Source organism: Podarcis muralis, chromosome 7 (genome assembly GCF_964188315.1).
Source record: "Podarcis muralis chromosome 7, rPodMur119.hap1.1, whole genome shotgun sequence".
NCBI classification, from domain to species: Eukaryota; Metazoa; Chordata; class Lepidosauria; order Squamata; family Lacertidae; genus Podarcis; species Podarcis muralis.
In genome coordinates, this window is record NC_135661.1 from 64034269 (window position 1) to 64055336 (window position 21068).

Sequence of the window (21068 nt, forward strand, 5' to 3'; positions counted from 1 at the left end):
TGCCGATCGAGAGGTCGGCGGTTCGAATCCCCGCGACGGGGTGCGCTCCCGTCACTCGGTCCCAGCGCCTGCCAACCTAGCAGTTCGAAAGCACCCCCGGGTGCAAGTAGATAAATAGGGACCGCTTACCAGCAGGAAGGTAAACGGTGTTCCGTGTGCTGCGCTGGCTCGCCAGATGCAGCTTTGTCACGCTGGCCACGTGACCCGGAAGTGTCTCTGGACAGCGCTGGCCCCCGGCCTCTTGAGTGAGATGGGCGCACAACCCCAGAGTCTGTCAAGACTGGCCCGTACGGGCAGGGGTACCTTTACCTTTACCTTTAAATAGGTATATGCAACAGCTTCTAATGATTTTTGCAGTATTCTTGCTTTATGCTTGGTAAACAAAAACAAATATGGTTTATTTGTTTTATACTTGTGTGTTTGCTGTTGTAAAGGGCGGGTAGGAAATCTGAAAAAATAATAATGAATGAATCACTGGGCACCAGCTGTCGCTCCTGTGCTCTGCTGAACAGCATGAAACGTGGACTTCCTGCAGCCAGTTCTGGCTCCCTCATGAGTGTCCTTTGATGACACCCAGTGTCGGATTTACATACAGTGGTACCTCTGGTTGCGAACGGGATCCATTCCAGAGGCCCATTCGCAACATGAAAAGAGTGCAACCCTCAGCGGCACGTCTGCACAGGCGCGGGTTGCAATTCGCCGCCTCTGTGCATGTGCGTGATGTCATTTTGCACTTATGTATGACTGTATAAGCTTGGGGGGGAGCAAAAAATTAAAGGGGAAAAAACTGGATGTACTTCGATAAAATACATATTTTGTCATGTGCAAATGGCTTTAGATACTAATTAGGTCCATAAATTACCATATAGCATACAGTGGTACCTTGGGTTAAGAACTTAATTTGTTCTGGAGGTCTGTTCTTAACCTGAAACTGTACTTAACCTGAAGCACTACTTTAGCTAATGGGGCCTCCTCCTGCTGCTGCGCCGCCGTCACACGATTTCTGTTCTCATCCTGAAGCAAAGTTCTTAACCTGAGGTAATATTTCTGGGTTAGCGGAGTCTGTAACCTGAAGCGTATGTAACCTGAAGCATATGTAACCTGAGGTACCACTGTATAGTCAACACAAAAAACAGTGACAATTTGTTGTTGACAAAGGACAGCTGGACATATAAAGGGCCCCATTACCTTCAGTAGCTTAGGGCCTCATCAAACTTAAATCTGGCCCTGATGACATGCTTATTTATTTATTTTGCTTTGTTTCGTTTCGCTTCCCGTGAAACAATTAACAATTTAAACAATCCACAGAGCGCAATATAAACATTCCTTAGAGTGCACCAAAAAGACAGTCAAGATGGCACCTGTCTGATATGTAACAGGAGGGAGTTATATCACACCAAAAGCCCAGTTCCTATGTTGTACAGAAGAATGGACCTCTTGATGAGATTTGTGTGCATACGGCCATCTCCTGCAATTACATTTGTCTCATTCACACATTACATTCTGGGATATAATCTTACACCCGCCCCCTCAAAAAATACCCTCAAAAAGACATGCACACATAAAAAAAGGGTTCACAGGTTACCTGGTTGTGTGGTGACGCAGCTACCAAAGTCTGCCCTACAGCAACATCCCCATTTTTCTCTGCTCCCCTGAAGGTTATTCGTTCACCATACCCTCCAACATTTCGCCAGTGGAAATAGGGATGTCCCATTCCATAATGATAATTTTACTATTTATACCCCACACATCTTACTGGGTTGCCCCAGCCGCTCTGGGCGGCTTCCAGCATATATAGAAACATAACAAAACATTTTTTAAAAAAAATCTTGTCTATACAGGATTGCCTTCAGATGGCTTGGGGGTCGGATAGCTCTATACCCTTCAACATTTCTCCAATGAAAATAGGGACATCCTAAGGAAAAGTGGGACATTCCGGAATGAAATCAGAAAGCGGGACTGCTTCTCTAAATCAGGGACGTCCCTGGAAAATAAGGACACTTGGAGGGTCAGAGTCACATCCATCGGCGGGGGTGGGGTGGGGGTGGCTTTGTATTTTCATAAGCATTTTTAAAGCTGAGGCCCCATACAATATAAAATTTAAGAGGTCCAAAACATTACAAGAAAAAGTATACAGGCTGCATCCAATGAAAGGTCTACTCAGACATATGTCCACTAATTCCAGCTGGACATAACCCTATTATTTCATCATTTTTCAGCCAATTATGTAACCCTTGAAAATTACTATACGTGTGTGTGTGTGTGTGTTTAGAGGCCCCTCATAATCTGAGGGCCGAAACTGTCGTTTACTTAGCTTGTGCGTAAATCTGGCATTGTTTAAGCTGCAAGTCTTCCCTAGAGGGAGAAGATGGAAACACTTTTGTTGATAAGAGAGAGAAAGAGAGATGGGGAGAGGGAGAGGGAGGGTATGCTGAACTTTTTCCTTCCTTTCAAATCGGCTTGTTCCGACATGTCGCTTGGAATCCTCCGCTGAATTGCCTTCCATCCCCAACTGAAGTGAGTCAGACGCCAAGCCCATCCACTTGCCTACTCTCGTTTGCAACGTGGGTGACAGAAACTCTCCAGGAGGATGGGAAGTGCTTGAATACTCAATTAGTTTTGTTTCTGTTGCATAAATCTTAACTTCTCGACAATAGCCAAGCCAAGCTGTGTCTGTGTTGATCTGTGCATAGGATGACGGTTTATGCAGCCAAATAAGCCAACAAGGTGTTTAATTGATTAATTCAATTAATCAGTTGAATTAATCTGCACATTTAAAAAAGAATAGTTTGAGGAGGGGAAGCATACAGTTGCGTAATTTTTTAGGTGGCACATTTCTGCATATGTGGCACCTCCTGCTTAATATGTGTGTATGACAGGGGGGAATGCCTCTTCTAAGATGATGCTTTTCTAAGATGAGCATTTAAGAAGTAACGAAGTAAAAACAATTAGCATTTTTGCAAAAAAGAGATGGTTTAATTAAGCAGCAATTATGAGCCCTCAGGTGGCGCAATGGGTCAGTGAGTCTGGCTGTTAACCAGAAGGTTGGTGGTTTGAGCCCACCCAGTGTGGGCAGGATTCCTGCATTGCAGGGGTTGGACTAGATGACCCTCGGGATCCCTTCCAACTCTACAATTCAGTTCTGTGTCTTAAATCTGAGGTTCCCCGCCCTTAATCTACCTGATTAAGGCTGCAAATCTTAACTCGCTTACTGAATTCATTGGTACTTACTGCTGAATAAGTATGTGCATCATAAAGGACTGCATTGCACAGAGAACAGCTCTATTTATATTTTGTTTTGTTTAAAACTTTTGTTGTACCCAACCTTATCTCTACCAAGCCTTCAAGGCAGCTAACAAAGCTGAAACAGCCACAAACAATGAAATGACAGCAGCAGCCACAACAAACCAATCCAAACATAAATTTGAATGTCAAGAAACAATATGTAATCAGATAGCTGTAAGGGAAATAATAATATTACTAATCTGCTAAATGCTCAGGGAAATAAAACAGTTTTGACTTCTTGCCCCACAGATGGAAGATTAGTCACAAAATAAATGTTCCGCAATTTCTGTGCCACCAGAGTGTGCCACAACCCCTGGTCGCCGCCTGCCTACGGTAAGTTCTGCAAGCAAGGAGACCTAGAGGAGGACACCCTATGATGATATTGAGGAACAGGAAGGTTTATATGGGAAAAGGCAGTCCTTCAAATACCCTGGATTCTGGACTATTTTGAGTTGTATATAACAGAAGTGCATAGACTTTCCCACTAAAAAGCACGGCAGATTCATTTCCATTGGGTGTGCCAGGAAGCAGGATAAAAGCACAGGGATGATGTCCAGAAGGAAATCTTCTTAAACATTTCCTTTGAACTGGTGACACCAATAACCACATGTGGGTTCAATATCTGGAAAGTGCTGTTACTTAAGAGCAGTGATGTCAAGTCTCTTTTTATTCAGGGGTGTTCAGGTTGTCCCACTGAAAACTCTGTTTGCTTGTAGAATCTTATCACTACCTTGTGCTAATTTGTGGGCCTGAAATGGAAGTGGCTTTAGCCTCTTTGGCTAGATTGTCCTAAACGCCACAGCTTGGACCAGCAGGTTACTCCTGGGAAATGGATGGCTGACCTCTGGGGAAAAAAGCCATCAAAATATAGACTCAATGTACATATGATGGCAACTTCGACCAGGATAACTTGTCTTGTGTCCTGAAAGGTGGGATCTAAAGAATCGTGATAAATGAATGATGTGGCGTTGCACATGCTCCGAGTCTCTTTTTAACAGCCCTCAGCCATTTCACTTGGTAGTGTGTCAGTGCAGCGCAGTGCCTGCCAAGGCTAATAAACTCTGCGGTGTGATCATGTACGCTCAGGTCAAAGAACCTGGTTTGAAGAAAGCCATGCAGCATGGCACAGCACTTGCCGCCTACCATCATGTTTACATTAGGAAGAGGAAGGAAGAGGAGGAGGTGGACAACAGCACATATGCTGCAATCCTAGCCCCACTTTCCCAGGAGTAAGCCCCATTTAATTCAGTGGGACTTATTTCTGAGTAGACATGGTGAGGAGTGCGGTTAAAAGACACTTTGTGTGGAGGAAAGAATTGGCACATGCGTTGTATGCAGAAGGCTCCAAGTTCAATTCCTGGCATGCCTAAGGTCAGGGGTAGGCAACCTAAGGCCCGGGGGCTGGATGCGGCCCAATCGCCTTCTCAATCCGGCCCGCGGACAGTCTGGGAATCAGTGTGTTTTTACATGAGTAGAATGTGTCCTTTTATTTAAAATGCATCTCTGGGCTATTTGTGGGGCCTGCCTGGTGCTTTTACATGAGTAGAATGTGTGCTTTTATTTAAAATTCATCTCTGGGTTGTTTGTGGGGCATAGGAATTCGTTCATATATTTTTTTCAGAATATAGTCCGGCCCCCACAAGGTCTGAGGGATGCCACCGGCTGAAAAAGATTGCTGACCACTGCCTAAGGTGGTCTGGGAAAGACTCCTGGTCTGGTGAGCTGCTGTTGGGCAGTTTAAACCATAGGGAACTAGATGGATCAATGGTTTGGCTCATTTGGTGGCATCTTCTGATGTCTCCCCTGAAAGGTGGCAATGATAACATCTCAAAGTGATCTGCCTTGATCACTTTGTAAGGCAGCCTCCCCCAACCTGGTGCCTCTCCCTATGTTTTGGACCTCGGCTTCCCTCAGCCCCAGCCAGCTGCAAGCTGAGCTTGCATACACAAGAGAGAATTCCATTCTGTGCAGCTTCTCTGAAGGAAGTACTTTAAGGGTGGGAAAACTTGTCTTTAGTAAATGACAAAAGGCAACAGACTTTTTGACTCCTTTGGCATCACCTGTATTTGAAAAATGTATGCATTTGTTTATATATTGTATGTCAGTTTGAAAAGCAACCAACAAGTTTAATAACAACAACAACAAAAACAATAACAATAATATGTCCACCAGTACAGAATAGTTGACAATGTGCATGAAAAATGTACCAGGATTTATTTATTTTTAGCCATTATCTTTTTAAATTAAGTTATCAAGAAGTGTTGGTACAGACTGACAGATGCAAAGCATTTCACTGAATCACTGTAAGAAGACAACAAAACAACATCGCACATATTGTCCTACATTTTCATGATTTTTTGTTCCTTGCAGACAAAAGGCTTCCCCCAATCCCCTCTCTTCCAAGAGTAACAGGTGGCCAGCTTCACCCTTGCACTGTCTAAAAATCCCAAAATCCTGACAATGAACACAAACCCAAAAGATTTCATAAGAGAATCCACACCACTTTTTTTTGTCTTCCATCTTTTTGCCCTCCAGGAATTTTCCTTATTCTTTTGCCTCCTCACTCATTCCCCCCCCTCCAGCATTAAAAAGGTAGCTCCTTGTCTCAGCAACTGGCTGCTCGGTTTGCAAAGGGTTAACCCTTGCACCTGCTGAGGTGTACCTGTCTTCTGGCACCTGTCTCCTCCGGCCAATCAGAAGCAAGCCTCGAGAGACCTTACCTGTCAGCAGAATGCCTGCACCGCACATAAACCTCTAACTTGAATCCAACTCTTCACTTTCCAGGTGATGTCTCTGTTTAGAAGACGGTATTAGTAGAGGTTAAAAGAGGTGGGAAAATATCTGAAGATCTTACTGTTGGCGAGGGAGTGGAAAACGTTGGGGGAACATGTCTAATGAGATCGAGTAAGTTAATTGCTTTTTATTACTTTGAGCGATCGCGTTTTTCAGCGGAGACAGATTTTAAGGCTTCCCACTTGTGCTGTGATTTAAGGTAGCCACTTCTCCAATGAAAGTTCTTTAAGAAAGAGCTGGGAAATTCAGTCTTTCCGCCTTCTTTGATGTCCTCCTTAATAGCAGCAAACCTTTAGGCTGTGTGATGCTTTAATGCGCTGTTTATTTTACTTCTAAAAAGAAGAAAAGTCGGTAAAATCCAGCCGAAACTGAACCCTTTTTAAACAAACTTGTGCGGTGGTGGGTGGTAGCCAAGGGAGCGTGCTTGACTTCCGCGCTGAAATAAACTGAAAGTATTTAACTTCGGCTGGATCGTGTCCTAACATTCTAAATTCTGGGGGAGAAATCGCAAGTGAAGGAAGTGTCGCCGGTTTCCTTCGTCTCCCTCCTTCCTCGGGATGTTTAGTGCGCGGTTATTTTCCCAAGGAGGGTTCTTATTGGTGTGTGTCCGCTCTAGGATACGGTTTCCCTTTACCGCGATCTTTCAATGAGGTTTCCCCTGGATGTGTGTAATTTTCGGTAGACTGGTTTTATAGACACAGTGGGATATGGAAAGCGGTTCTGAGTTGAGTGTGTCTCTGCGTGTTCGTGCGCGCAAGGACTGTCTGTAGTTCGTTCCCAAATGTTGATAACACAGCTTTGGGGAGAATCTTGTGGCACCTTAAGGTCTAGCACGTTTATTAGGCAAGAGCACTACATCAAATGCTTATGGAAAATCGCACTGCCAGAAGTCCGGAATGGAGGGCCACTCCTCTAGGATCATTTTAGGACCCACTCTAGTTGCAATTATGATTTGTTCTTAACGCTATATTTTATATTGATGTAACTCACCTTGTGACCTTCTAGTGAAGGGTGGGTATTTAAAATTAATCATAATAATGTCATCTGAAGTCAAAGGGAGATGTCCTAGCAGACTTGAAGCTTGCTTGCGTATGATTCACCCCTAATTACTTCCTTAGCAGAACTGAGTGATGAAAATTAAGACTTTTTAGTTACAGTCAGACCCAGGAAAGTATTATGTGGGATATTATTGACATTTTTCATTGGAAAGATACGTTTGGTATCACGTTTAATTCCCAGATCTGAATTTCATGATTTCATCATTGATGGATGTGGAAAGATGTGCTCTGAAACAGGGGACACCTATTATGTTCCGCAGAATTCAGTATTGTGCTCTTTCAGATGAGGAACATCTGGATATTTTCCTTTGCATGGGTAGCTGTTAAACCTAAAGAATATGAAAAGCTTTCCTATTGGACTAAAGTTTAGTTGAAGTAATGTGAGAGCTTTCAGGTTGTGCAGTGACTCTTAGCTGGCTACTTTCCATTCAGCCTGACAATAGGCCATATGCAAATCACAATTGATTCCTCTCCCAAAAATGTAATTATTGCTTCAGATAGTGTGTGGCCACCTTCAGGGTTCTGAATGCGCAATGCAAATGCATCTCCTTTCAAACACAGAATCTCCTGTGGCCACCAGGGGGTGGGGCACAATGAGGCTATGCCTTCAGATTACTATGGCCGTGTACACATTACTGGTTTGAAGTACAGTTTATGGGGGGGGGGGGTTAATGTTCCAGGAATTGCACCTAAAGCCAAAATCGCACCAAGTCAAAACACATTGGGTTCAATGGCAGGTGGAATTGCCAAAGTCTTTTCCCTGGACACCCCTCCCCCTCTTTCCACCCCCTTTTAAAAAAACATTTCTGGCAAGCGTGCAAAGCTGAATGTGCAAAAGTTAAATGTGTATAAGTTTCGGGCTTACTGTACAGCTAAGTCTTCTCAGTTTAGATCAAAGCTGGGGGTGGGGCGGGGTGGGGGGAGGGATTCATCAAAATGGGATATTTCACAATAAACCACAGGATAGATACAGATTGTGACTGATGTGTGTACACTGCTTCCCAAACCAAGAGTTGGCATGTGCTAGATGTGTACACACAGCCTATTTCTTGCACCGACTCTCGGTTCACTAGTAAAAACTTATTGTACTGCTTTTCCCTCCTTGGTACGCATATTTTCTTGAGTTAGCTTATTCATTTGTACAGAATTTTGAAAGATGAATGGTGTACCTGATTGCCTGTCTGTCTGTACACACAGTTGCCCTTAGGTTAGGGCTGCTAATTTTCTCTCCTAGAATTGCTCTTGTGTCTTTAATAGCAGCTCATTCTAAACAAGTGGAGTTTTTGCTTCAATTGAGATGAAGTCATGGGAACAGCTTGGTTCATTTAATTTTTTGTGAACAGATTACAATTTATGGCATAGAAACAGGGCCATGGAACAAGCTGGCAACCCCATTTTAAGGCTCCTGTGTGTCTTCTATTTTAAGAAACAGGCCTTTTTTTTTTAATGGGAGTGACTTCTCCACATACCTATCATTGGAAAACTCTATATCTAAAATCCTGGGAAGCTGCTGCCAGTCAGTGTAGACAGTATTGTTAGATGGACCAATGGTTTGGCTCAGGAAAGATGGCTTCCTGTGCTCTCTCTTATTGCTATTTTAATGACTATTTTATACCATTTTATGTGAACCACCTAGATATTTTTTGATAAGTGGTACATAAATAATGCTATACATTTTAAAATGGCTCTAAGTGTCTTGCATGTGTAATTTCAGCAGCCTTACAGAAAATCTACAGTTTTGCCTTTGTTACTATAACATTGGGCAAAAAGATTCCTACACTGCAGTGGGTTGGACTAGATGACCCTCGAGATCCCTTCCAACTCTACAATTCTGTGATTCTGTAACTCTCCCCATCTGTGCATGCAGGCTTTCCGCACCTTCTCTGGTCATCTGGTCATGGCATGAAGTAGGTTGTTGCCTGCTTGCGTTTCTAGTTTGTGCTAGAAATTGATTTGGTCCTGGTGCTTTGTTGCTGCTAAGTTCCTATAGCTGGAGGCATCTGTTGCATCTGCCTCTATGGTTCTAAGCAGTAGCTAGAGGGAAGTTTATAGATCAAAGGAACTTTAGCTTGCCTTAATTATGGCACCCGGACCAAATGCAAGTTGCCGGCTGTAAAATACTAGCTTGTGTGCAAGCTGCAAAATGTGTGCATGTGTACTCCAGTGGTATCATAATTGTCATCACTGCTGTTGCAGGATAGTCTTATAAAGCAGGGCTGGGGGCTCTGTGCCCCTCCAGATGTTGCTGGACTACAACTCCCACCATCCCTGAACTACTAGTCATGTTGGCTGGGACTGAGAGGAGGTGGAGTCCAACAGGAGTCTGGAGGGCCACAGGTTCCCAATTCCTCTTCTAAAACAGCCTAACCAAAAGAGGATCCTGTTCTGAAGAACTGCCAATCAGGCCCATGTAATGAGCAGGTGTCTGGACACTTTCCCTTGTGAAGTCTTTGAATGGTAAAAGTTTGAGCCTTTCCTAAAATGGTGAGAGTGGGGCGGGGGAGACATAAGAAGAGTGCTGGATCAGGCTAATGGCCCACCTAGTCCAGCATGCTGTTCTCACAGTGGCCAACCATTTAGTTGTGGTCTTGGCTTTTATATACAGATATACTGAATGGCAATTCGGACCAAAGAGATTGTGTGTGTCAATGTCCCAGCTGTTTCTGCGCTCCCTCAAAATTAATGGCTTTATTACTCCATCCTCCCTTCTCTTTCAAAGGAAGTTACTCACCTCTTTCTTTTGTGATGCTGAATGCTAATGGTTGGGGTTTTTTTGGGGGGGGGAGGTGCTGTATTTTCTGCTTTCTCTCCTGTCTTGAGAATTGTGGCTTCATTTGCTTTGATGCTTTCAGCTAAATGGATGCAAGTGGGCCTGTCTGCCACCTCTATTCCGTTTGAACTGTGTGGCTTATGCAGGCATGTGATGGGCAAGCTTATTCCGAATGATTGATCAGGAGGATGATCAATGGCCAGACTTTATATGGGTTGGTTTTGACCTGAAGGCGTGGGCAGCAGAACTTTGGGAGAACTGCAGGTGCCTTCAAAGAGCACCTTCTTTGACAAGAGCAGAAGAGACAATGCCCTCGAGGTCAAAATCATTTGGGGATGGGCTCGGTTCAAGAACCATTTCCAGAATAGCCAGGAGGGCTTTGAGGAAGGGATGAGCAAAAGTGAGAAATGAACTCCCTTACCAAAATGGCAGTTCAGCCACAGTGTTCATGTAAATTGCTTGTTCGAAACTTTGGAGTCCCCACAGCGACTTGGGCTTCTGGGAGGTACAAGTAAATATACAGACCTTGAGGAGAAAAGGGTCAAGAACAGCTGCCTCACACTTTGAAGGGAAGAAATATCAAATTGTTTTTATTTGTATTTTCTTAGGAATATTTTGTGTTATGTAACCCACTTGAAAGTTCTTGTTCTTTTAAAATTCAGCCACTTATAAACCATGTTAAACAACTAAATAAGTATTATTTTGGGGGTAGGAGAGACCCAGAATATGGCTCGACATGGTAGCCCCTGTGCTCAGGCAATAATTTTCATTGCTGTTACCTTCCCACCCTTTCTCTGAAGCAGGGTTGGGGAACCTGTAGCCCTTCAAATATGGCCAGACTCCAGTTCCTATCAGCTCCCATCAACCTGGCCAATGTCCAAAACATATGGGGTGCCACAGGTTTCCTGTTTCCGCTAAAGAAATGTAGGAGGCATTCGTGCTTTCCCTGTTCCTCACAACATCCTTATGAGGTAGGAGGTTAGGCTGAGATGGTGACTGGCCCAAAGGACACAACGCTAAGCTTCCTGGGGGTGTTAGCATCTGAACCTGGACCTTCATGCACTTCCTAGTCTAGACACTGCACCATGCAGAAGAAAGATGAATAGTGTTCAGCGTCCTTCTGAGACAAGGGACATAATTTGTGGCTCTTATGTCTGAAATACAGAACTGGGGGGAAAACTTGTGGAGAAATGTTTTCTTCCTGGATTTCTTTTCACTAAATGAATGGGTTTTGGCACGTGCATATTTAGATGAGCCCTTTTTTTGGAAAACCTACCCAATAAAGACACTCTGCGTTGACTTGTGTGAAGTGATGGCAGCCTACACCAGAGGGTGTGTGGAGGCTGTGAATAACCTGTGGCCCTCCAGATGTTTCTGGGCTCCCAACTCCCATAACCCCCAGCCCACATAGTGAGTAGTCAGGGGTGACCTGGGCATGGAGCAGAAGGAGGTGGGGGCGAGCGAGGAGGTGGATCTGCCCCCTGAGGCAACCACCTCACCACAAGGGCAAGGAGGCCCTTTCCCATCGCTCCCAGATGCAGTACTTTTCTATGAAGAAAGTTTACACATTCTGCTGTAATCCAGTGTTGAAAAAAATCAAGAAACGTACACACGTGTGTGAGCTAGCCCATACTTATTAGGAAAACCAGGGCTGGCTCTGTCTGGTTGTTGTGAATAGTGTGCAGAGTTCATGAGAATCTATATTGTGACAGCAATGGCAAAATGTGGCAGGAGGTGTCCCAAAGCTCTTTAAAGCTGCATTCCATTCACTGGAAGGAAAAAAAAATAGGTTGACAAATAGCACCTTTGCATGTGATCCAACATGGGCTGCATTTAAAGTGTAGGACCTCCCACAAAGAATCCTGGGAGCTGTAGTTCTGTGAGGGGTAAACTACAGTTCCCATGATTCTATGGGGGAAAGTCATGTGCATTAAACGTGTGGTGTGCACATAGCCTCAGACAAAGCTTTTAACAAGCAGGGCCTTGTCAGCAAGCCAGAAGTGCGTCGAGGCAGCAGGCAGCCCTGAAAGAGTTAACCAAGAGCTGCTCCCTCCTGTGGTTTTGTGGTCGAAACCATGATTGCCAGGAGCAAATTTTTGTCATGCAACAAGGCGTGCTATTAAAATGTTGAGTTATGTTTTTGGTGAATGAAAAGGTTAAAGCCCTTCATTAAAGCACAGAAGGGCTGGTCCCTGCCGAGAGAGAGGGATCTGTTTTACAGTCACGCTGCTGCTGCTGCTGGGTGGCGTTTTCCCTCTCCCTCCCTTTCTCGCTCTTATTTCAAACTAAAATTACACACAATTCTGTTTGAAGAAGATAGGAAGGTAGGGGCTTACAGCTGGACCTGGTTTTTTAAAAGTAAGTCCAGTTGCTGTTTTTTCTTAGGTGTATGCATTGGAGAAGAGTCATGTCTTAGTGGTAGATAATCTGCCTTGCAAGCAGGTAGGGGCTCATAAGACTCCTGTCTGAAACCCTGGAGAGATTATGCCAACCAGTGTCCACAATACTCAGCTAGGTGGACCAGGGAGAGCTTCCTATATCCCTAGGTTCTTCCTACGCTGTTACTGTGTACCTAATCCCATGATTTTCCTTGCCAATTTAAGTTGAAGGCAGGGTGTTCTCTGAATTGGGGGGGGGGGTGTCAGTGCATATGGTGCTAGACCAGTGAACCCACTGACCAATGTCCAGTTCCCATAGGGTCACTTGGGCAGCAGCTGGGGGTGAAATTCTTGCAAAAAATACCCACCTCAGCAAATGGAATTCGCTTCGATCCAGCGACACATTTTTTACCTTCTCATAAAATAAGGCATGTTCTGTATAATTTTAAGGCAGATTACCTGGACACTGGCTTCTGTGCTGCACACCATAACATTTCAAAGCACATAATCCTGGGAGCTGTAGTTTGCTAAGGGTGCTGGGAACTGTAGTTCTTGGAGGGGCAAAGTGGAGTTCCCAAGATTCTTTGGGGAGGAATAATGTTCTTTAAACGTTTGCTGTGAACACAGCCAAAGTGTGGAGCAACCACCCCTTGCTTTGTAAAATTAGAACCCACCAGTGAACCAAGATAAGAGAGAGTGGGTAGGTCACAGAAGACCGATACCAGCCCACCCCATCTCTAAATAATCAAATTTTTGCACTGGGGTAACTGAGATACTTTTTCCGATACCAGTGTTTGTGCTTGTGAGGCACCTTGTGCCCCTTAAAAGCTTAATTTTAAGCAAGCCAAGAGCCAAATCTAATAAAAAGCTTTACAATGTTTTACAAGGATCAAGACTTCATCCAAGCCATAGGTGTGGCTTCTGGAAAAAAAGCTTCCCCCCAGTACCAGGGTTGGAGCGGCCTTTTTAAATCCTGAGAATGTTCCCATGCTTTTAACATCTGTATTCAGGCTGAAATTCAGAAGGTGTAGCTTTCCTAGTTCAGAGTTCGATGCTTGCAAACGTTTTACAGAACTGAAATGATTTTTTTCACAATTTCAAAACGTTGGCTACATTTTTGGATTGAGGACTGACCTTCTCAATTCCAGACATTTTGAAATATACTTGTAAATTCCCCCTCCTTTTCTGTTTTTTTTTTTTTTTAAGAAATCCCTAATATCAGCACCCAATTTTGAAGCAAAATTTGGAATATGTGGAAGAGTTGCCTTTGAGTATGCATGGTGCCCCAGAACCCAGACCTAAATATCTGGGATTTGTAATTCAGAGTTTTATCTCTAGGTCTAAAGGTGTGGAGTTCAAAACGGATTGAGATTCTTAAAGGCATTTGTTTAGACTTCTCTCTCTCTCTCTCTCTCTCTCTCTCTGTGTGTGTGTGTGTGTGTGTGTGTGTTAATTATTGTACAATTGTCTAAGTGTTTGCCTTGATGTTCCACCAGTAAACTATAAAACAACCACAGAAGACAATGAGAAGCAAGTACAAGGCTGGCTTTTAATAACGCTTTTATTAAAAAGAAAAAAAAAATTCCAGAGCTCCATGAAGCGTGATGCCATTATGTCACACAATCTGGTTTTAGAAGTTATGGCATCCCATGGCACTCGCCTAATAAATGTAAACCACCTGCGACTCTCTTGTTGTCACAGTTTGGAAATTGTACATTTAGTGCAATCTTATAAAGATTTTCTCAGAAGTGTTCAGTGGGCCTTACTGTCCAATAAGTAGGTTTGGGACTTTTGCCTAAAAGCTGTACTGACTTGCAAAGAGTTTGGTGGTAGAAGAAGAAGAAGAAGAAGAAGAAGAAGAAGAAGAAGAAGAAGAAGAGGATTTTGGATTTGATATCCCGCTTTATTGCTACCCTAAGGAGCCTCAAAGCGGCTAACAATCTCCTTTCCCTTCCTCCCCCACAACAAACACTCTGTGAGGTGAGTGGGGCTGAGAGACTTCAAAGAAGTGTGACTGGCCCAAGGTCACCCAGCAGCTGCATGTGGAGGAGCAGGGAATCAAACCTGGTTCACCAGATTACGAGTCCACTGCTCTTAAAAACTACACCACACTGGCTCTGGTAGGGTTCTGGACAGTCTTACTGCAGGCTGCAGGGAGAGGAAGCTCTATTTTTGACTGCTCCACCCTGCATAGACCTTCTTGCATGTGATAAATAAGAGCACCAGGGAGAAGTGGTGCTTCTTTTTGAGTCATGTGTCTAGAACAGGTTAGAAGCTATGGCTCTAAACACTAAAGGGGAACCTGCACCTCCACAGATGTTCCTATATTTTTGCCATGTATGAAATTGCTGTTGGAGAAAAGGATTCTGGTTTTGAAGTGTTTTGATCTGGGCCTTAATTTCAGTCTAGACCTGTAAGTCGGTTTCCTCCAAAGAATCCTTGGAACTGTAATTTTTTAAGGGTGCTGGGAGTTGTAGCTACAGTTCACACGGTTCTTTGGGGGAAGCCATGGGCTTGAAATGCACGCTATGGATGTGACCCCAGTTGAGATGGCCCGCTTGCTTAGATGCAGTGCAGCTTATTGGATTCCGCGTACAATGTGGCACCTGTGCCACTTAAATGGTAGCATGGAGGGGAGCTGAGTGCCTTCCTTAGGAAATCTGAGAATCCTGATGAAATCTGGAGATTATCAGACCTTGAGGACAAGTAACCCTAGAGTCAATTCATCAATGGCAGTAGGTGTGTTCCTATGCTGTTATCCCCCAGAACTGGGGAGAAACCAGAGTATACATGAACACACACACACACACACACACACACACACACACACACGAGGCAATCATTCTTCTTCAAATCTTTCCTTCTGTATTTTAGATGTGTGATGTGCACTCAGCTTTAGTGTGCTGCCTGAATCCAGAATCATGACTTAAGTTCTCTCCTCCTAAATTACAATCTGCAACAACTGACCCTGATTCTGGGTTCAGACAACCCGCTCGCTTTGCCAAGCCTTGGCTTAGCCATCACACGTCACTGAGCTTAAAAGCTCAGGAAGGAGCAAAGCAAGTTCAAGCTCCTCCTTGGGAACCAGCACATTTACACCAAGCCAAAGTTTGGCTTAGCATTACGTGCAAGCACAAACACTGCCGACTTAGAATCATAGAGTTGGAATAGACCACAAGGGCCATCGAGTCCAACCCCCTGCCAAGCAGGAAACAAAGCCAATGATCTCCCCGTCGGGGTGAAGTCACCCTCTACCTGTAAGGCTGTCTGGTCTGGATATAGGCTATACGGAAGAACCAAACCAAGGGAGAGCAGCAGGGCTTGGAAGCTGTCTGTCCACTGTTAGCCCTAGGGAGCAGAGTAAGGTGGACAGCATGAGTCACCTGGGCACAGCCTTCCTTGCTATGATGAGATGGACTGTATTTTGATACAAATTATACTAATTATTTATACATTTGCATTGATACAATTAGTATATGCGAATTTTATGAAAATGCTTCCTTGCTCCTTTTCCCTTGTTTCCTCTTTCTTTTCTTTCTTTTTTTTTTTTGCAATGTATTATAGTCACCCAAACACAGGTTCATCACATGACCAGGTGGGGGCAATACAGACACCCCCCACCCTCTTCCGTTTTCCTTCTGGTTGCCATCTGAAAAGCCTTTTTCATTTTATTTATATATCCTGCCCTTTTGTTTTACAAAACCTTCAAGGAAGCTTATAATAATTGTGAGGTAATGATAGTAGAATCTTTTTTAAAAAAAACAAACAACATGACTAAAAACCTGCAGTTATAGGAAAGTTAAGAAGTCTGAACCAAGTAAAATATCTTCATATGGTGTCAAAGGGCAGAAGAGTACCAGGCAAGCCTCCTTATTGAGAAGAAGGTCCATAAATGGGGTGCCCATCACTGCAAAGGCCCTTCCCTGGTCACCACCCCCTGCTTGTCTTCTGAAGGGCCTCAGGGGACCACGGCCATGTCTTGGCTTAATAAAACATGCTGGCATGTGAGCAGAGTGCACACAGCCCTGATCACTCCTGGAAGTGAGTGGGTAAGCAAACCAGGAAGGAAATGGCCTAGTGCTAAAGCCAAATCTGGAACCATGGTTTGTTGCTCCCTCACAGACCATGATCTGTAAGCCAACAACAAACCATGGTTTCAGACTACCTGGTGCTCGTGAATCATTATGGTGAAACGAACCGCAACCTTGAGTTTAGTGGACATGATGCTAGCTGAGCGATCCTCTTCTTAGTGTGTCAGCAAACACAGTATGCCTTATTAATCCAATAGCCTTGACTTACTGTTCTGTGTGAATGCAGCCATTCCTAAGCATGCATGCTTGAGTGGGAGCTAATGCTAATGCTCTTTCATATATATATATATATATATATATATATATATATATATATATATATATTCTTAAAAGGAGGTGGGCTTTGTTTTTAACCGTAACTTGGATGGCTCAGCGCTTTTATCCCAAGCAGGGAGAAAGGGCCACCTTGTCTGTGTTGCAAAACTGTGGGTTTTCCCACCCTGACCCCACCCGCTTCAATCTCCCCCTTTTAGTCTGACAGCTGCACAAAAGAGAACAAGCTTGTAAAAGAAAGAAGAAGAAAGTTTGTTTAACCACACAGAATTGCCCACAGACAGAGAAGTCAAGGATAGCATGACAAATACTGCAAAGTGAGTGGGTGGGGTAGGAGGGTGGGATCGCTGCTTAGAGAGGATTTGGGGGCATTTAAAAAAGGGTGAGGTGCTATATTGGGGGTCAGGGGTGCAGGGAACCACAACCTGTCGCAGAGTACCTTCCCACTTACATCATTCGGCTCCACAACACACACATGTGGAGAGTTTTGTTATTCACATTTGGAATTAATGCAGAGAATTTGCAACTCTGGGCCTCTTGGAATAACTTTTTTAAAGGCATGAATGTGTGTGGGGGACCTCCTGCACATCTTATTCTATATTAACGTTTTGCTGAAAGGCAGTACAGTATATACCGGTAAATATTCTACATGAATATGAATAATGTAACCAGTGGAAGCTGGTACCTGTTCCAATTGTTTGGGCTGGGAAGTAGAGCCAGAGTCGCCACTGGACTGGTGTTAAGTAAGGGGGCAAGCAGACAGGGGCTGGTGGGACAGCACCTCCCTCACCCTAGTGGACCAGCCCAGCCCCCACTGAATGTAACAATCTAGAGTACAGCCTAGCTGTTCAATAAGGCCACATCACCAGAGATGATGGTGGTGGCCTTTGCAGGGCTGGAGGGATATCAGGAGGAAGCTGACTGGGCAAATAGGGAAAGTGAGGAAAAGATGCTCTACCCTGTGTACCATTAAGTCTCGAGTCTAAGGCTGTATACAGATTGGCACGGTGAAGTGTTCCTCGCCCCGCTGCCTTTCAAGTCGCTTTCTCACACCAGAGAAGGGCATGTCTCCACCCAATGCACATTGCTTGATTTCCTGCGCTGAACTCCTGTTCAATGAAGCTGCTCGCTGGGCCATGGGCTGGAATGTACACACCTCAAGCTGAACTGCAGCTGCTGTTCTCAAATTGGATGGAAGCTGGTTTGAGGGAAGGCAGTATTTCCCCAATAAACTACAGGGTATCTATGGATTGTGGCAACGCCATGTGTTCTCTGCTTCAAACACCAGTGGTGAGGGCACACCAGAGCTGGAGTAAAAATGGCAATCTGTACGCAGCTTAAATTGCTGAACCACATCACTGCGTCTGCAAGGCTCTTGCAAACCTACACATCTCTCCTCTGATCCTGTGCGTGTGTCCTGATCCTGTGTCTACCCTTGTGCGCACCTACCCCACAAAGATCAGTGGTTCTACGCTCCTGAGAATATGTCGTAGCTGAGAGCAAATTGCTTATGCACATTAGTTCATGCTGTAACCGTGGGGAGATGCTGAGCATGCATGCATTGCTTTGTCAGCTTAAGATACAGCGGCAGACCGCGGGGAGCCTAATTAAAAAATAAATAAAGGAGAAGGGAAGTCCAGGCAAGGCTTGGCGAGAGCCCATCCCTGGGCTGAATAGCCCTGCTGCTGATTCTCTGCCCTCCCCCTTACTCCTTTTCATGTGAATATTTTGGATTCAGTCTGGCTGAAGGTTCTTGTCTGAACAGGATTAAGCAGAGTTGATGGTGGTGAAACCTGAGTCATCCTAACGTGTGCTCCTTGGAGACAGTGGGGCGGCACTGAAGGGGAGGGAGGGCTGCGTGAGAAAATTTAAAGACAACGAAACTTCCACTAAAAAAAAAAGCATGAAAAAAACCACCTGTTGGTGTTTTTATGCAGTGGGTGAAACTGATGAGCATTAGTGCCATGATGTCCCGTTGGGAGAGGCTGGTGGGGAAGGGGCAGGTTTGTTTGCTCAAGAATGGGGGGGACATAAGCTTTCGCTCTCAGGCACTTCAGCTTGGATTTCCCTCCTACTTTCTTCTGATAATCATACTTTGGGAAAGGAGAAGCAAAATTCTGGAAAGAATAATAAAAAGAGACCCGAAGGGCCATCTAGTCCAACATTACATTTTTGCTGCCATAGTGAAAGCATAAAAGCAAACAGATTTTTTTCTAAACATATTGCTGAGTATGCACATCCACATGCCTGCTGTGGCCCTATAGTCGCCCCAACTTCTCTTCTTTTCTTACAGGCCTCTGCTCTCCTGCTTTTAAACAACAGCTTCACTTGCAGATAAAATCTAGTGATCATTGTCACCTCCAAGTTGTAAATAAAACTTTTTGCAGGCAGAGCTGCTCTGAAAGGCACAGGATCATCCCAGGCTGCAACTGCTGCTGCTGTTTTTCCCAGTCACTTGACAGTGCTTAGTGGTCCTTGTTTATTAGAGGTTCAGAAATAGTTAGATGATGCTGGCTGATAACCACGGAGATGGTTTTCTCTTGCCTGTGATGACTTGGTTGCTTGAGCCACCTGGGTTTCTTTGGCCTGGGGCTCTTCGAACTTGGTGCCTCCTAGTATTTCCTGTTGTTGCATTCTCTTCAGCTGTTTGGCAGTTCTAATGGCCATGCTATATCCATCATGCATAGTGTAGGTGGGGCAGGTGAGCTGTTTTCTCACTAGATCTCTGCCTGTGCAGGGATGGCGTTAATGATTTGGCCCTCCACATGTTGCTGGACCAATTCCCATCAGTCCCAGACAGCATGGACAGTAGTCAGGGATGAGGGGAACTTAAATCCATCCAAGGTCTGGCAAGCCAGAGCTTCTCCACTCCTGATTCTGGCTGAACCATGGCATTCCCACCCACCCCTTAACCCTAGCAAGTTGGCTGTCAGGCTTTATGAAAGGCCATAGGGCCTTTGCCATCAAGATGATGAGCTGATAAGCTAAGCAAGCAGTGAGAGTATCCCTATTCCAAGAAGGCCACATTAGGCCTTAGTGATTCCTGAGGGCCATTGTGGCTGTAAGCATTCCAACTGGCTCTCTTTTCCCCCATGAGGTAAATTCATTGTGTTGCATCCCAGTAAGTTCCACTCAGAATAAACCTGCTGAAATTTATGGACCTACATTGGACCACATCTGCACTTATCCACTTAAAGCAGCATAATAGCACTTTAAAAAGTCATGGCTTCCCGCAAAGAATCCTGGGAGTTGTCGCTTGTGAAAGGTGCTGAGAGCATACCTGCCAACATTTCTCCAATGAAAATAGGGACGTCCCATTCTATATTGATAATTTTACTATTTATAACCCACACATCTTACTGGGTTGCCCCAGCCACTCTGGGCAGGATCCAACATATATGAAAACATAATAAAGCATTAAACATTTTTAAAAAAGCATTCCCTATATAGGGTTGCCTTCAGACAGCTTGGGAGTCAGATAACTCCATACCCTCCAACATTTCTCCAATGAAAACAGGAGACATGCTAAGGACATTCTGGGATCAAATCAGAAACTGGGATGGCTTCTAAATCAGGGACATCCCTGGAAAATGGGTACACTTGGAGGGTCTGTGAGAGTTGTTAGGGGATTCCTATTCCCTTTACAGAGCCACAATTTTCAGAGTTCTTTAGAAAGAGCGATTGATTGTTAAGCCAATCTGACAATTGTGGCTCTTTGAGGGGGATACAAGTTTTCCTCACAACCCTCAGTCCCCTTAACAAACTACAGTTCCCAGGATTCTTTGGGGGAAGCCTTGACTATTTAAAGTGGCGTGATACTGCTTTAAATATAAAGCACAAATGGGGTCTTGGTCATGTCCATTAATTTCAATGGCTCTACTCTAAGTAGGGCTAATATTGGAGACAGCTCATAGAAAAGAGAAGGAAGGAATTGGATGAGCTCATTGGAGGGGAAACAGGCCTTGAACTAGTGGGAAAATAAACCTCCCCACGTACAGAAGCTCTTTCCTTTGCAGACGTAGCCCAGATCTTAGGGTTTTGCAAGCTCTCACAAAAAGGTGGCTCCTGGGCTGGTGGGTGACTCATCCCAGGCAGTGGCATCAAACTAGACTTGCCTTAAAATGCCCGTCCACTGTTCAAGACTGTTATTAGCCAGTAAGTAATAGTTGCTGTTTGATTCTGGGACAGTGGAGTCAACAATGATCTGAGAAAAACTTCTGCCCCTGAGGCGATGGTGCCTCTGAAAAGTGCGCTAGTGCCCAAGGGTGGGGCTTAGCAAGGATTTATTTGGCTCTGTCCCCTCTGGCAACGGAGCTCTTTATTTGTTCTGATTGTCCTCTTCCCCATTAGCTCCTCTGAAAAGAAAAGCTCCAAGGAGGAGGTTCTCTTCCCCATGTTTATCAGGGGGCAGGGGCGGGAG

At 44.6% G+C, this 21068-nt stretch overlaps 1 protein-coding gene across 1 annotated transcript in view; it reads left to right on the top strand.

Moving 5' to 3' along the window:
* The first annotated feature begins 6014 nt into the window (after positions 1 to 6014).
* The window catches only part of GRHL3 (grainyhead like transcription factor 3), a 48836-nt gene continuing 33782 nt past the window's right edge, over positions 6015 to 21068 (top strand). The window contains exon 1 of the mRNA XM_028738851.2: positions 6015 to 6189. Within this exon, the coding sequence (XP_028594684.2) occupies positions 6173 to 6189 (17 nt within the window). The 5' untranslated portion in view covers positions 6015 to 6172. The remainder of the gene's footprint in view (positions 6190 to 21068) is intronic.